At 40.9% G+C, this 16,502-nt stretch overlaps 1 protein-coding gene across 26 annotated transcripts in view; it reads right to left on the reverse strand.

The window, feature by feature from the left end:
• Window positions 1-277: 277 nt before the first annotated feature.
• The window catches only part of TCF7L2 (transcription factor 7 like 2), a 181,034-nt gene continuing 164,809 nt past the window's right edge, over window positions 278-16,502 (reverse strand). For 8 of the 26 annotated variants that reach the window (XM_042787342.1, XM_042787335.1, XM_042787315.1 and 5 more), the window contains 6 exons: window positions 16,333-16,492; window positions 15,492-15,599; window positions 10,584-10,632; window positions 9,980-10,030; window positions 8,702-8,774; window positions 278-2,629 (listed from right to left, as the gene is read on the reverse strand). In XM_042787342.1, the coding sequence (XP_042643276.1) occupies window positions 2,200-2,629; window positions 8,702-8,774; window positions 9,980-10,030; window positions 10,584-10,632; window positions 15,492-15,599; window positions 16,333-16,492 (871 nt within the window). In that variant the 3' untranslated portion in view covers window positions 278-2,199. Of the gene's footprint in view, window positions 2,630-7,146; window positions 7,176-8,033; window positions 8,108-8,701; window positions 8,775-9,979; window positions 10,031-10,583; window positions 10,633-15,491; window positions 15,600-16,332; window positions 16,493-16,502 lie in introns of those variants that run through there. The other 18 variants (XM_042787440.1, XM_042787434.1, XM_042787427.1 and 15 more) reach the window with 12 other exon arrangements.

Genomic DNA, 16,502 nt, shown 5'->3' on the forward strand with positions numbered 1-16,502 from the left:
CTTTAGTTCACAAGCCATTTGTCTTTTGCCGAATCACAGGCCACTTGCTTTAAATAAAGAAACCTTGCTGAGCAGGGAGAGGGCTAGTGCAGAACAAATTTACCAGGTGGTAGCACAGGAGCTCAAAGGAAATCGAAGATTTCTCACAACTAGACCTGGCTGCAATTTGACACGATTTTCACAAAATTTTTTTGAGGAAGTTTTCCACTCAGGCTGCAAATCTTTTTGGCCAGAGTAAAATGCAGTCAACGCATAAATGAGTTGACAAGTCATTCTCTGCACATACTAAGTTGCTTTTATTAATCCAGAACTGCATGCTACAGATACTGTACAGCATGAACATTTATTCATTACAAAAAATGGCTTCCAAACCATTAAAAATGAAAATCGGAATAAGAGCATAAAACGGAACAGTAACATCACAACTGTTAGGAAACATTCAAAGTATTCACAAAAAATGTTATAGTTAGCATCTTAATAAACCAGAGAAAAATCTGAGACAGTTTTACAATCGCTTCATGTCAACTACAATGGCACTGAATGAACAGATGAACAATTTTTCAGCTTTATACAGCGTTTTTTGCAACATCAACATGCCTAGGTTTTTTTTTTTTTGTTTTAAGTTTGCTACCTACCTGTATGTAGTAAGTGTACATAAAAGTGGCAGTCTGATTTTCCTTTTATGAATAATCTAATATACAGAATTTGGCCCTTAAGGGTTTATACCTCTTCATTTTAAATGCTTTCCGGACAATCTGCTACCAAACACGTCTGTTATAGGTGACATTAAAACTACATACATATCTACCTATGTAACATCACAGCAAAACATGATGAACAAAAAAATTACAGCATTAAAAAAAAAATAATAAAGTTGTCGGGAGAAAGTTAAAAGTCACTGAGAATTTTGGCACATAAAAATTTTGCACACAGCCTACAGTCCTAATGTCGCAGGGGATTCAGCTGCAGTTCTGAACGGGAGACACTTGGACCTTGCTATTTTTCAAACAGCGTTGCTAAAAATTCCCTTGCTAAATTTTCAAGTCTTTTTCTGTGTAATGGCTTTTAAAGCAATTTTTTTTTTTCTTTACACTATTGATCCTTGAAAAAATGCATCTGTGAATGTCCATTTGGTGGCAACTGTGTTTCATATAGCAAAAAAAAAAAAAAAAAAAAAAAAAAAAAAACCAAACATAAAAAGAAATCAAAACCAAAAATCCCAGAAAAAATATATATATACACATTTATATATAAACTTAAAAACCTTGTACAAATGAGTTGTTATATATAAGATGCTTACACTAAGGGAAAAAAAAAAAACCTTTATACAATGTTTCAAGAAAAAAAGAAGAAAAAAACATTTAAAAGGGACAACATACAGATACAACAAGCAATTTCTAAAGCAATAAATACTACTGGTCCAATAGCGTTGTGATACTTTTAATTGTTGAGTAGCGTTCCCTCCCCCAAAAAGAACAACACCATGGAACAAGGTATATTAACACATTTTTTTTAACCCTTTGTTTCTGTACATTTAAACAATAACAAGTAACATCACAATAAAGGTTGTTTCACACAAGGAAGAAAAAAAAAAGAAGTAGTAGCGGCACCGCATTCGTTGTGCCCTTAAAGGTTTAAAAACCAGATGTAAAATGATTGGTTCGCAAGCTCGTATTTAATACAAATAATAAAGAACCAATGCCTCCGGCAAGGGCTGCTTCAAAATTGCTTCTTTTTTTTTTTTTTAATTTTTAAAATCAGTCTTTAAAACTAAGCTATTGGAACTACATAACAATTATGTATATATATATATTTTTTAAACGCTACAAAGACTTTAAACAGCTGTTGATAAAAATTTTGGCAGAATCATGAGGCTTTTCTCATCTACATATTTAAAAAGGAGAAATTGAAATAAGAATGGGTCAAATATTGACCAATGAACTCGATAAAACATCAACTAATGTAGCCACATGGCACGAATTAAAAACGAAACCGAGAAACGACGACGAACAGCGGACGACGACGAGGAGGAGAAGAAAAAAAAAAAAAAACAAAAAACAAAAAAAAACAAAAAACCAAAACACAAAACAAACAAACGAAAGAAACCAAACCCAAACCGAAAAGGAAAAAACCAAAACCCCAAATCCCAACAGAATTCAATCCCCCCGAAGGAAACCGAAAGGGCTAACGAGGCTAAAGCTATTCTAAGGACTTGGTTACGAGGGAGAGCGGCTGGGGCTGTGTCCCCGCCAGCGAGCTGTGGGGATGCAAGGAGGACGTGGAGGGCTGTGCTAGGGGTGCGGCGGCGGCCGGCGGGAGGGCGGCCGGCGGGTGGTCCAGGGCCCCGTTGGGGCAGCTGGCGGCAGGCAGGGCGCCGGGCTTGCTCGCAGCGCTCTCGGCGAGGACGAGCGAGGATGGCGGCGGCATCATGACCAGGTGCGCCAGCGGGTCGGGCTTCAATGAGAGCGAGAGGGGTTGCGTTTGTTCAGTCTGTGGTTTCGAGTCTCTGGAGGGGGAGGCGAGCATGGCGGGGGAGGACGGAGGAGAGTCTAGTAAGCTTCCATCTGAAGAGGGTGGGCTGACGCAGCTGCCTTCACCTTGTATGTAGCGAACGCACTTTTTTTTTCTCCTAGAAACAGGGAGAGAGTTATCTGTGAATAAAGGGCAGAGACGCTGCCGGAGACAGTTATCTAAAGCAAAGAGCCATCCATTAGCTACTCTGGGCTCTGCGCGGGCAGCACCCTGGCCCCACGCGCCGTCCTGGGGGTCTGGCGGGGTGTCCTCAGCACCGAGCCCGCTCGGGAACCTCCCCTTGGCTAAGAGATTGGGAAAGCATTCACCAATTGCCTCTTCGTCCCCCTCCTCTTCAGGCCGCCTCCTTTTCTTAGTCATTTTAATAACCAGAAAATCAGGTAAGATGTTTTTGGAGCCCACTGTGCTAATCTACAAACTTGGCTTTCCTCCGGAATAAAAAAAAAAAAAAAAAATAAAATTAATCCTTATAAAATAAAAGCTCTGGATAGTTGATGGTATCTCAAGATGTCCCATAACGCTGTCCAACTCAACGGGGCTATCTCTACACCTGTGTCACCTGTCGTCTCTTACGATGCACTGCCCGTGGGAGGCAAGGATGGCTGCAAACTACTGCTCATTGCTTTCTCCTCTGTTAAGAACCACACCAAATCCAGAAATGTCATAGTCAGACAGGAGGGATATATAATAGAGAGAGCAAGATAGAGGGGAAATAAAAACAAAACAAACAAACAAAGCAAACAAAAGATAAAACAGGAAAAGAACAGGATAAACAGCGTATGATCCAAAATAACAAGAATAACTGGTTGTATGGCCTGCAGGTTGTGGCTTTAAACCGACTCAGTTTTACGTTTTGTTTTAAGGGACAGTGGTCGATTTAGGAATCTGCTTGTCTGCGTTTTGGGGAATTTTCCTCTGAGAGGCCATCCATGTAACTCCAGAGTGGGATCCAATTTCAGTAGGTGAAGAGCACGACGACAGGTACAAAGGTGAGGAGCAACATGGAGCTTATTTCACACCAGGGAATATGAGTCTTGCAAGAGCTGCTCATCTTCAAATGAATAAGTGACCCGACAGAGATCTTTTCTCCTCCCTCTGTCCACTTAATAATGTAAAGGAGCAATGAAAACAGATAACAATTTCACACCATCTCTCTTGCCAAGTATATGCAAGACAATTCTACCAGCAGGATGGAAATAATGAGGCAAACAACCACAGCATCTGGCAGAATGACGTTCAGTGGCCACCTTGACCCTAATAATGATGGCTCTCCAGCCCTCCTACTCACAAGCACACTTTCCATGGGAAGTGTTGAACTGCTGACACACAGCCCAGAGTACGTGACAACGTCTGTCTATGAGCAGCTCTGCCACAAAAACTCTGGACGCTCAGCTAAGCCGCACAAAGCCACCAACGTGAAGGAGTAGGTTGCTCTCCCCTTCCAGTGGATACCTTGGCCTAGCTCAGCAACTTCATCAGAGGAAGGGCCTGAGCGTGGCACACTGCTGAATGTTGCTGGGTGACATTCCCCACTCATGTAGGTGCCCCAGTTCCACTGTTGGTCGTCAACGTTCTCCCCTAGGTATGTCAACTGTGCTTGACTTGGGTTAAACCAAGGTCTGCTATCTAGGCAATAGGGCTAGATGTTTCTCAACTACAAGGGAGATCTAACCGGCTTGATCCTGGAGTTAAAAAGATAACATCACCCATAGCCAGGAAGGGAACAGCAACCCTGGCACCCCATCTTTCCACCAGCTTCAGTGAGGGACCAGTGCTGTGACATCCCTCCAGAGACTCAGGCTCTGCTCTCAGGTTCTGCTCCACATTCCATAGGGCAAGATAAGGGGTTAGGGCTATTAAGAGTTTTAACCACGTTAGCCTGCAGATCAATACATGCTAAAAACTAAAGACAACCATGCAACTTAAATGTTAAAAAGAAAGAAAGACAGAAAGAAAGACAGAAAGACAGACAGAAAGACAGACAGAAAGACAGAAAGAAAGAAAGAAAGACAGAAAGAAAGAAAGACAGAAAAGAAAGACAGAAAGACAGAAAGACAGAAAGACAGAAAGACAGAAAGAAAGACAGAAAGAAAGACAGAAAGAAAGAAAGAAAGAAAGAAAGAAAGAAAGAAAGAAAGAAAGAAAGAAAGAAAGAAAGAAAGAAAGAAAGAAAGAAAGAAAGAAAGAAAGAAAGAAAGAAAGAAAGAAAGAAAGAAAGAAAGAAAGAAAGAAAGAAAGAAAGAAAGAAAGAAAGAAAGAAAGAAAGAAAGAAAGAAAGAAAGAAAGAAAGAAAGAAAGAAAGAAAGAAAGAAAGAAAGAAAGAAAGAAAGAAAGAAAGAAAGAAAGAAAGAAAGAAAGAAAGAAAGAAAGAGATAGAAGACGGCAAGTGAAGGCTGTAAACCATGCTTTATTAGAGCAACGTTAAAAGACAGAAAAACATTAATTTGGTGGGCTCAAAACAGAACCTGTTAAATCTTCTACCATCAACAAACAATGGGGGAAGCCTCTGGCTCTTGGCTAAAGACAGTTCTGCTGCTCTTTCTCCCCTCTCCTCTTCTCTGCCTCACCACTTCTAGCTTCAGCTGTGTAACACTACCAGGGCCACAGGTCATGTTTGTACAGCTCCAGTGGCAAAGCAGAACAGTGATGCTTCACAAAGCTCACCGACAATACTTGTGTGGAAAGGTGGGTTCTCAAACTTTGGAGACAGCAGGGCTCCCACCTATCCCCAAATTAAAATATTTTGCAAGCAGAGGCCCAAGCTCTGCCTGTCTCATTGATGGTGGTCCAGAAGCCATTCAACTGGACTGCTCTGAGCCTACAAGTGTAGTTAATTATTTCACTGGAGGCTGTTTGAATCTAGTATGCCAAAAATTCAAAATTATTTTTTTACTATTATTTAAGTTCTGTGGCTTGAAAAGAAGAGTACCCATGGCAAAGCAGACTTATACCAGGTCTACCTGACTTTCTCCACAGTTAACAACCTCTTTAAAACTAAACCCACTGGTCTGCTACGTGAAGTAATTTTCCTTTGACTAGGATTAAGGGAGCAGATTGCTTCCTCCGTTTCTGTTGCATATTAAACTCTTTAATAGTGTGGACACTTTTAGTGTGAAAAGTCATTTACTTCAATCATGATGGCTCAAGGTGGGGACATTTCTCCAGCCTGTGCCATTCCCACCATGTATTATCCGTGGTCATGCACGTGTCAGGGTTTGGTGGGACGTAGATGGTAAAACCCCAAAGCCTGGCAAGCCAAATTATACCAGAAGCGAGCAACACCAGACAACTTTTGTTAAGGAGAATAAGTAAACATCCACAGAACTCTCTGTGTCTCAGTTCTGGTTTCCCAAAAGTGGGAACAAAAATACTACACATCTGCTCTCAGAAGCACTAGTGAGGATTATTCACCTGTGCCTTGCTCTGAAAGCAACAACTGCTACATCAGTCTGGCAAACACCAACAGATCTGACTCCACTTGAGCTGCCCTTGAAACTAGCCCCAGGACAGCACTGGGAAACCTGTAATGCTGCAGTTGCCATGAGTGAAAGCCACAGAGGATGACAAGGTTTTATTCAGTTGCTGTGAGCAAAGATGACTCAGTTTCTATTGTGGTAGCAAACTGGACACCTTTAGCACCTACCTAAGATGCACTACAAAACACTACCATGCTAGCAAATGCAATGTTATAATGTTTAGGACCAGAACTAGGAGAGAAATGCTCTAATGCCTAGTGATAAAATGCCTCCATGCATTAAAAAAAAACAAAACAAAAAAAAAAAAAAAAACCCAAACAAAATAACAAACCCCTAAAAGAAAAGCAGTTGACTCTACATCAGTAAGTCTAAAGCTATCAGCTACACCACTGAAGTAGTCTCTGATGTGCTGCAAAGATTTCTGACCAAAATCTGGCGTAAATTGAGAGGCTTTACGCTTCACATGTAACCTAAGCATGTACAGACCACATGAAAAGTCCCCTTGCTGATAAAATGTAGTTTTAAAAGTGTGCTGTTTATTTAAGCAGCTAGGGAAAGATAAAGCAACACAAACATGATGTGCCCCTGGTTCTGGTATTTGGCATACAGAGCCTGACATGCTTCAAATACTCTGTCTCTAGACTACTAGCAAATATCTGCTGAGAGTGTGTAGTGAACTAACCACAGAAAAAAGCCTAACTAAACACAGAATTCGAGTCTTTGGCTTGCATGACTCAAGCCTCCTGACACAGGGAAGTGGCTACCTAGTTCTTCTGGACTGAACCCTTCTTCCTTTAAGCTTTAAGAAACTTCTGCTTTCAAAGCTTGTGTAACATATGTCCTAGTACTGATATCTAAGACCCCAACACCTGGTCCTAGCATGCCTTGAATGGGACAATATGCAATCCGTTGAACACACTTCAGGTGCCTTATCTGGTATTTTGACATACACCACCACCCTCGATCCGTGTTTTCCTTGACACTAAGCACAAACAAGACTGCGTGCATACACAAAATACAATGGACGTCTGATCTACATTCTAAATGAGATGGAGCACATGGGACTGGCATGAGTAAGAGGGGAAAATGTGGGAGAGGAATCACTACACACAGAGTGTGGTTTGGGTTGAAATACCTACCATCATAATATTCCAAATTCAAAGACTGCTTGTATCAGAACAAAGAAACAACAAATTTAACCAAATGCGATTATATAAGGAAAAAGGAATGAGAAAAGAACTACTCAGTATCCCTCCACCAAGAAAGAAGTACGTACTGAGTTATACATGGAATTAAACTCCAGTAGAACATGGGCTGTCGAAATTTGGGCTCTGTGATGTCTTTCATCTCCTTTTAACGCTGGAAACTGTCCTACTGAAGTTGTAATTAGTTTTGTCTAGAGCTCAGGCGTTTACAGCTCACTTGTTAGGATAAAATTTAGGAAAAAATGTATTTTTGGAATCAGCAAAAAAAAGATAGCAAATCATTTAAAAAAACCTGATATCTACATAAACCTTACTGAGGCATAGAAGCCTACAGGTAGCTATTTGATTTTGCAGATAACACCAAAAAAATGAGTACAATATAAGCTGTAAACACTGGCTTTTACATCTCTAATCATGAGAAAAACACTAGTGCTGCAGATCCTAGAACCTTTTTTAAAAGCTTTTGGAGGCAGCAGACATAGACTCAAATGAAAGACAAAATATAGATGGCCAGCTAAGCATTCATTTTGCTGACAATCTGGAAAAAAATAATAAAAAAGCCAAAAAACTGCCAGCTTTAAGGACTTCAAGTTTCCTTGTTCCCAGTTCTACCACCAGGGAAAGGTTATTGGTAAAGAAAGAGAGAAAATGGCATTAAATTAGCAAGAAATTCCAAAGATCAAAGATTATTAGCAATTGATGCTGTGGGAGAGAGAAAGGTGGGGAGTGGGGAAAAAAGATTAAAAAAATAAAATCACACAAATGCACTAAGAGGACAGATTGCTTTTATTTCCCCAAAGGCCTAATAGGTAGTATTATACCTGCATGGTTTGCACCATAAACTCTGTCGGTCAAGCCCGAACAATGCCCGACACTTCTTTGGAGTATTTGCATCTGTTAGCATAAGGTAAACACAAAAAATACAACACAATGGTGGATAGAGCTCATTCGGTCTGTGTCATCTTAGCTACAGCTACGTTTAGCTTTCAATCACCTCAGTTTTATTTGGTAATCTCCCCTCGTACCAAGGGCAGGAATGAAAACAGGACTTTCACAATGAGCCAAAAGAAAACCAAAAAAAATCTCCGACACGGCCGTGCATCTGTCCAGTGTCGGTGCCGCGCTCAATGCCGTGTTATCAAGGGCTTTGGGGGCGACTTTCCTTGGGTGGAGGCTTGGAGGGCAGAAGCGTGGTTGAGCCACGGATCAGATGGGCTTAAGGCTGATGCTGTTTTACAGTGGGTTTTTGGCTAGCAGCAGCAAAGAAGAAGGCAAAAAACCAACCAACCAAAAAAAAAAAAAAAAAAAAAAAAAAAAAAAAAGCAAAACCCTTTCAGAGAGACAATAACTCATGGCAGTGTCCCACTCCCTTGTGTCTTCTAGATCACAACACAGAGCTACAAAGCAACAAGGCAGGAAAAAAAGGGGAAAGTACCAAATAAACCAGCTGCAAATCAGCCATAGCGAGTCTGGGAAAACTATACACACCTGCAGGGGCCGCACCAGTTATTCTGTTGATCAAGGCCAAAGCGCGCTCGGCATTTCTTAGGAGCGCTCAGGTCTGAATGAGTTCAAGAAAAGCGAGCAGAAAAGGAAGAGAGGAAAAAAAGAAAAGGGGAGAGGGGGGGAGAGAGAGAGAGAGAGAGAGAGAGAGAGAGAGAGAGAGAGAGAGAGAGAGAAGGGGAGGAAAAAGAGAAAGATAAAAATAAGGAAAAAATAAAAATAAAAAAGGGAATAAAAATCAATGTCCTCGTTATTAATTGCAAAATATTGACTTTTGATTTAAAGTTAAAAAAAAAAGTGATAATCACATTTTTATTCAACTCTTGAGATTAGCTGTTGCAATTAAAGCTGCAGTATCCCTTTATAAAGGACTGTTTCTTTCCCTTTTAAAAGAGCAGTTAGAGGAAAGTCATTGTAGCTGGTCTAGCAGGATGTTTCAGGCAAGATTTATTTGGGCTAGTTTTTTTTATTCTCTTTTTTTGAGAAGGGGAAAAAAAAGGAAGAAAAGAAGCTGAGTATGGAAGTTAGATCCTGAACATGCTTTTTTCTTCAACTCACATACAAAATAAGAGAAAAAAAAAAAAAGAAAAAAAAAAAAAAAAGGAAATTATATCTCCTGGGATAATGCAGCTTTTGGAATAACATTAAATTTTTATTTGTTTTATTAATTTGTATATAAAAGAATGGATAAGAATAAGCAGATTGCGGAATGAGTATGTTAGTATCAGCCAGAAAATAAAACGTAAAGCATGGCAAGGTGCTGAGTTAGTACAGCTAGTGAATTGCAATGAATAGAATTGAGCAGAAAGGAAAAAATAAAAAAAATTAAAAAATAAAAAAAATCAAAAACTAAAATAATAATAAAAAAATGCGTATGCATGCTAATGTGAGAAGACTTAGTGGGAGCCATGAAAAATGCCATTAGATTAAGGAGGTTCATTACTGACTTGCTTCCATTCTTTATCAGTCTCTTTAAAGAAATACTGCATATTCAATTTGCACAGTTAGTACAACTCTTGCGTTATTTTTACTGAATTACTGTTTTAATAGCAATTGTTACAAAAACGAAAAACAAAATTAAAAAATACTATCAAACATATAATAGATATAAAGATATATAGATAATAAATACTATCAAAACGTGTGGATGGTATTTTTTTCTTAATGTCATAAGTGTTTAATGTTAAAATCTATAATGGCAGGAAAAAAAAATTAAAAAACAGTTTATAAACTATTTTAAATGACTCAAAATGACGTTAGCACCTGTAATCGGAGGAAGTGAAAGGCAAGGATTTAGGAAACATTCGCTGTGTTCTGAAAAAAAAGAACAAATTATACAAAGGCTTCAAAAAAACTAAGTCAGGGCTTCTTCAAAATTGACTATGAGATTGCCTATGCAGTATTTCTAATTTCCTATATAGAATGGCAAACCTCCTTAATTTAAAATGGGTGCGATTTACCACTGTAAGGCATGCATCAGAACATACAGGTACAGCCCAAATTAATACCAAACACATACATACGTACGTACACGCACACATATATGCGCAAAATAAGCAGACGACTTTATAAATGATGGCATAGGCATTACAACTATGGCTCTGAAGTTAAAGGCTTCGCAATTACTATGTACAAATTCAGCTAACGTCACAAGAGGCTCTTACATGCAATGGCTTGGTTACTAGTTTTAGCAGGGCAATAACGTGTAAATAATTAGGAGTGCATTAAAAAAAAAAGGCTGTCTAGTATAGGGACCGGCTCCCTGTGAGGCCAGGAGACTCGTACCCACCTCCCCCGTACCTAGGAGCATCACACCGGGGCTGCCACACTTCCACTAAGCAAGAGATTTAGACTTATTTTTACTTACCATTGGTCTCTCCTGGCTGCTTATCCCTTTTCCTCTTCTTCTTCTTTCCCTGCAGGAAACATACACAAATGAGAAGGATTTAAAAACCCCCAAAATGCATGTCCTTGCATGATGGCACCGAGCGATGGGGCTGCGGCAGCTGTGGGAAGCTTCCCGGGGAAGACACCAAAGCACGGAGCCAGCTCACCCTCGGTGCAGGGAGGCCTGGGGGGTCCCCAGGGGATGCTGCACCCTGGGGATGGCTCTGCCTGCCCACCTTGTGACTTTTTGGACAGCCTCCCTGCAGCCCCCCCAACACTAACACCCACCAAAGCTGTAAGCAGCTGGGTGAACAAGAACAACTTGCAAGATGCTTCTTTTTTCATAAAATCATCATGAAGATGAAAATATTTGACACTTGTACGCTCTTGCATCTGGAAGTTTCAAAAATCATTCATGGTCACATTTTGGCAGGGCAGGGAGGGATAGAAGAAGGAGACTGAAGGGGGGACAGTGCATGACTGAGGTCAGATTGAGCCCCTGGAGTTCCTCAGCACCCAAACCTGACCGTCACAGCATATGAGGAAGCCACAGTAATGAGGAAATCCTAACCTGCAGATTTATAAGCACTCTGACAACCTAGGAAGCAAAGCCAGGACAAGAAAAAAATCCAGATATAACTAAGAACTTACCCATATTTTGATCTATCACAACGAAATAACCAGTAATATTTTGCTAAACTGTGTCCCTTTCCCAAATACTGTCCCACAAGATGATGCAATTTGTTACAGTTTCTGACTGGAGGGAGAAAGGCCCTCTCTCCATTTCCCTCCAGCGATGTGGGAGAGGACAACCGGGAGCCTGACTTCTGTGGAAACTCAACAATTGTTTTCCAAGGGAAGAGTTATAAAGTAATAAACAAAGCTTAAAAGAGAAAAGCTATTTTCTAAGAAAGCTCTTCTAACACTGAGCTACAGGGTTTGCAGAGCAGTACAAAAAGACCAGTGTAGGGGACAGAGTCATTTCATTTTCACAGCTCCCCAGATGCTAAAAGCAACGACTTTTGGGCCAGCAATGTCAACTGTGAACAGCACAAGAGATCACGGCTTTTGAAGATGTGGTAGTAAGAGAAGTTGGTGAAAAGACACCAGACCAGCAGTCTCTTGTGGTCAAGAGGGAACAAACATGTCTTGTAAGAAGGAATCACACAGCACTTCTGAAGGGTTAGACATATCTGTGGGGAAGCCAAAAGGTTCTCCCACATGGTGGACATCTTTCTCAGCAGGTTGGCCTGGCTCCCAGCTAAACGGTTACGATGGGCTTCAGCTTGGCACATCTACTCTAACATTTGTGACACACTATGATAAGTTCCCTGGAACATATTATTAAGAAATTCCCCCAACGTGAATGTTGGATTTTGATTTGTTGTTGTCATATTTTTCCTCCCCAAATGCCAGCTTTCTGGCACAGGGTTTCTGTACTCGTTCCCCCTTGCTTGCTCAGGGTTGTAAACTGCCACCCTGCTATCCAGGCTGTGACAAGCACAGTCCTGTCCACAAGAGCCTTCTGTTGATGGAAAAAGCTGTGTGCACCATCCATTTCAAAGGACTTTTAAACAACATGCATGTAATTCTGTCACCTGGATGCTACTGAGAAATCATCTCCAACACCTCTGAGGTCATTTTTGAAGATATGGAAAGTTGTCGCTCTGAGTCAATTGCTACAGCAGCCATCAGTCTAACATAACAGGCAGAAAAGATAGACAAGCACTCCTCCTAAAGCTCTCTGAGAATATAATAGGGAAAAATGTGGTATCTTGAAATCCACATATCACATAAAGATACAAGAGGCTCAGACTCTGCTCCATCTATATTGATCTATTTTGACAGTAACTCTGTGAAAGTCATTGAATTTTTTCCAGCTTTACAACAACGTAACCAAAACCAGACAATTGCCTCAGGACCATAAGCCTGATTTTTATTTAATCTCAAGGAAGCCACTTGCATAATTAACAGACTGCATCTGTGGCAAATTTGCTTAATTTTTGCAGTACGTTTGGGAATTCAAGGGCTATTTCTATTTGAGACCTTATAACTTCTTCACATGAGGGCCAGCCAAAAGAGAGGTCAGGAGTCACCTGCCCTTTACAAACTCTTCAAGCCAGGTATTAAAGTACTATAATTCCTTTAGGGAGCAATCTGTTAAAAATAGCCGATATACAGGAATGTCAGACAGGAACCAGGAATTTCTGGTTCCTTTTCAACACAGGCTTTGAAAACTGTTCCTAACAAAGAACTGACAGAGGCCCCACTACCTTCTTTTACACCCTTTTCAAAGGAAATAAGGAGGAGAATCACTTGACTTGCTTGTTCAGTTTCTGTGCCACAAGAAGATATTTGATTATGTAGCTAAATTAAGAGAGTTAATAAAAGAATTATGGCAGGAGTTTTCCAAGTGCTCTGCAGAAGACATGATTTTGCCTTTGCCTCAAACTGTCCTCCTAAGACCTGAGCAGATCATCTGTAACATTTTCCACCATGATACTACACAAATTCTTATGCTGCAAGTAAATGTGGATACAAATACCTGCTAACCATTTTGGCAGCTCCCTCTACACAGCCAAACCAACACGGGTTTTGACAGGACTGCAGAGTTCTTTGGTACTAATTTTCTAGACAGGCAGCAGGCGAGGTGACTAGACCCATACGTACTTCTGAGTCCAGCACTCAGCACCACTTAACATCTTGTATTAGATCTCAGGAAGAGCAAATGTGCCTCGTGACACCAACAAGCCACAAGGGATTCCATGAATCCTCTTCTCTTATTTAAGAGCCGGCTGAAAGCTGCGTTTCTTGAATGTACTGCTCCTGTTTCTGAAGACCTGGGCCTCATCCTCCAGCCTGATGCGAGATGCCTAACAAATTAACCATTTCAAGCAGCCCAAAGGCACACCCCTGCTAGATGTGTGAAGGGCCAAGACCCTACAAAATGCTGAGGGAGGAGAGGAACTCGGAGAGCTCTGAATGGACCAGGAGAGGAGAAATAAATCAATCCTGTGCATGATGCAATCGTATGATGCAAATGTACCGTGCTGACCTCAGGCAGGAAGGTTCCCCCTGAAGGTCACTTGGGGGTACAGCGTCAAGCCGCTGGGAAAGCACCGGCTTTCTCATCCTGTCCTTTTTAGCTTGAGAAGAAAGGGTTTCGCAGTGCTCACACGGCGAGGACAAAAGTAAAAGGTCCTAAACACTGAAGGCTTTGTACACGCCCATCTGTTGGTGGCAGTCACTATGCAGAATGAGCGTTCCTGAAACCTCGGTGGATCCTACAGTCCCTCCTGAACGCTGAAGAAGATGACACTGCACAGTGACGAAGAACCAACCCAAGCCTATGGTCTGACAGTCTCAGGTCAGACTATGACAAAAAGAAAGGGAAAATGTGTTTAAGCAGGAGCAGTTCCTCATTGGGCTTAACGAGCTCTCCTCTGAGGAGCATGCACAGCTACATGTGCAACGGTGAACAAAAGAGGAAGTGAGGCAGAGCCCAATGGAACAAAAAGATGATCAAGAAAGAACAGAAGGATTTGAAAACATGTCCTTAAGTACATATTGCTAAATAAGAAAGCATGTGTATTCTCCACTCCTGAAAGAGTGGAAGAGCACAGAGAGCTGCTGCTGCTCTCAGCTTTGCTGCAGACTCTGAACTGCCTTCTTCCCATCCATGCACGTAAAAGTGCAGATTCTCACAGAGGTAAACGTTGCCATATACTAAGCACACAGTTTATGTGATTTACTGCAAAGCAGGATATTTATGGTAAAATAGGCAGTGATGATGATGATGATTGAAGAGACAGAGTTCAACAAAACCAAAATGTTTAACACTATACATAACTGACCAATGCTGGTCCCCAAACCTGTAGGAAAGTCTGCCTGGAAGGTAGGGAGCAGGGTTTATTCTGGAGTTAGAAACCTTGAAAGTTTTAGGTGATTTTTATTTAAATTTAAAAGAAAAATAATCAAGATGCTGCTTTAATCCTATTAAAGAGAGTTTAGAGCTCCCATCAATCCACAAACCTGTCAAGAATTTATGAGTTTAGGATTGCAAACACTTACTACCAGCTGCATCGCTTATCCTTCATGGAAGAAGGGGTTATATACTACTAGTAAATGGTCACAATGCTGGCCTTATGTTTTTAACAGAAAATTCTATCACTTTTAGCTACAAAACAGGCTTTCTGAAAGGTGGAGGGGTGAATCAATCTTAAAACACCCCATGAATTGATCACAAACTCCAAAACACTTCTTAAAAAATGAGGGGGGGAGGGGGGGGAGAGATAACATGGCCATGAAAAAGCAAGACATAATTGAAATACACAACAGTAGAGCGTGGAATAATTAATTTAACCCCACTTGAGAGTAAGACTTTCAAACGAGTCATGCTTTTGGTTTTGCCAGTCCTTCTCTGAAGCTAGGATAAGTCATTCTTCCACTTTCCACTATACTCTCACACAGATAAGCACAAGACACTAATTATTCATCTTTTTGGTGGAAAGGAGAGGAGCCATACTGGGGGAAATTTTAATTTTGTTTGAAAAAATGAAATTTAAAATGACCAGCAAGCCAAACAGCATTTCCAGATGCTGGTAAAAGTGAAGGCAAGAGTTTCTTCACAGAGCTCTACTGTCATGCCCCAACTCTAACCTTTTACTAGTCCCAGCCAGGAAGCCTTTTCCAAGTGGAGGGCTGGGACCTATCCCCAATAGTTTTAGTATCGCAGAGGGAAGCGTCCGTTGTTGTTACCAGATTGGGATCCTGAGGCACGCTTTCCAAGTAGTGCTTGTGTGCAATGTGTGGTCGTAGTTCAGAAGGTCACATATACATTTCTACAAGCTCTACGACTAAAAAAATTTCCACCTACATAGGAACCTACATAGTTATCCCGTGCGGACCAGCCCGGGTACAGCTGCATATGAAGCTGTCGCTCCTTTCTTGCTAGTTCATAGTATTTCGCTTGTTCTTCTCTGGATAACGCATGCCACTGAGGTGAAGAAAAGAGAAAAAGACAAAATAAAAAGCACAAGTGGTTGTTTTTTTTTTTAAGTGTGTTAGCAGTGGAGTGTATTGTTTATATATAAATACAGCTAGAGTTGATTTTTATAAAAAAGAAATAAAACCAGATGATCTGGCATGCTGACACTCATATTTTATTTATAACTCCAGATTATAACTCCAGTTAATTCAACTGAGTCACAACTAATCATTTATGTTCACTCAGCCCCTTTGTCTCCTGATGAGAGAGGAGAATTAAGAAAACTAAACAAAAACAAAGAGCAGGGGAGATGGTCCAGAAACTGAACACTTGTCCTGAGCCAGATGTCAGTTACAGGTTTAGGGAAGGTCTCCCTTCCCCCCTGGCACCCCCTCTCCTCTTCCAGCTCTCACAGGTGCTGATACTGGTACTGTACCCAAAGGCTTTTCCCCTCCCCATTTACTTTTCCACCTGTTTTAGGACAAAATAAAAATCTGAGATTTTTCCATCTACGGGCCATGGAAATAACACTGAAATAACACAGATATTAACTAACACTCCCTCTTCTTCATGAATGACCCCATTGGCAAAAAGTGTCTGTGAAAACCGAAAATGAAACCAAGGCTTTTGGTTCAGTAAGTTCTATATACATTATCAAAATATCAGGAAAACACAGTTTATTCAGAAGGTGTGAATCCTACCGAGTGTCAGCCCCTGCTTGTGCTTCTCCCTTGTTACCTACCCTTCGACCGAGGATTTGGTTGATGGCTGCACTCTCTTTCAATGTGCATTCTGCTACAACTTTTGCTCTCATTTCCTTCATATACAACATAAATGCATTAAGAGGTTTCTTTATGTGTGGCTTCTTTTTCTCTTCTTCTTTTTTGGAGTCCTGATGTTTTCTGAAGGGTA

The sequence above is a fragment of the Tyto alba genome, unplaced genomic scaffold (genome assembly GCF_018691265.1).
Source record: "Tyto alba isolate M040663 unplaced genomic scaffold, T.alba_DEE_v4.0 Super-Scaffold_1, whole genome shotgun sequence".
Classification (NCBI taxonomy): domain Eukaryota; kingdom Metazoa; phylum Chordata; class Aves; order Strigiformes; family Tytonidae; genus Tyto; species Tyto alba.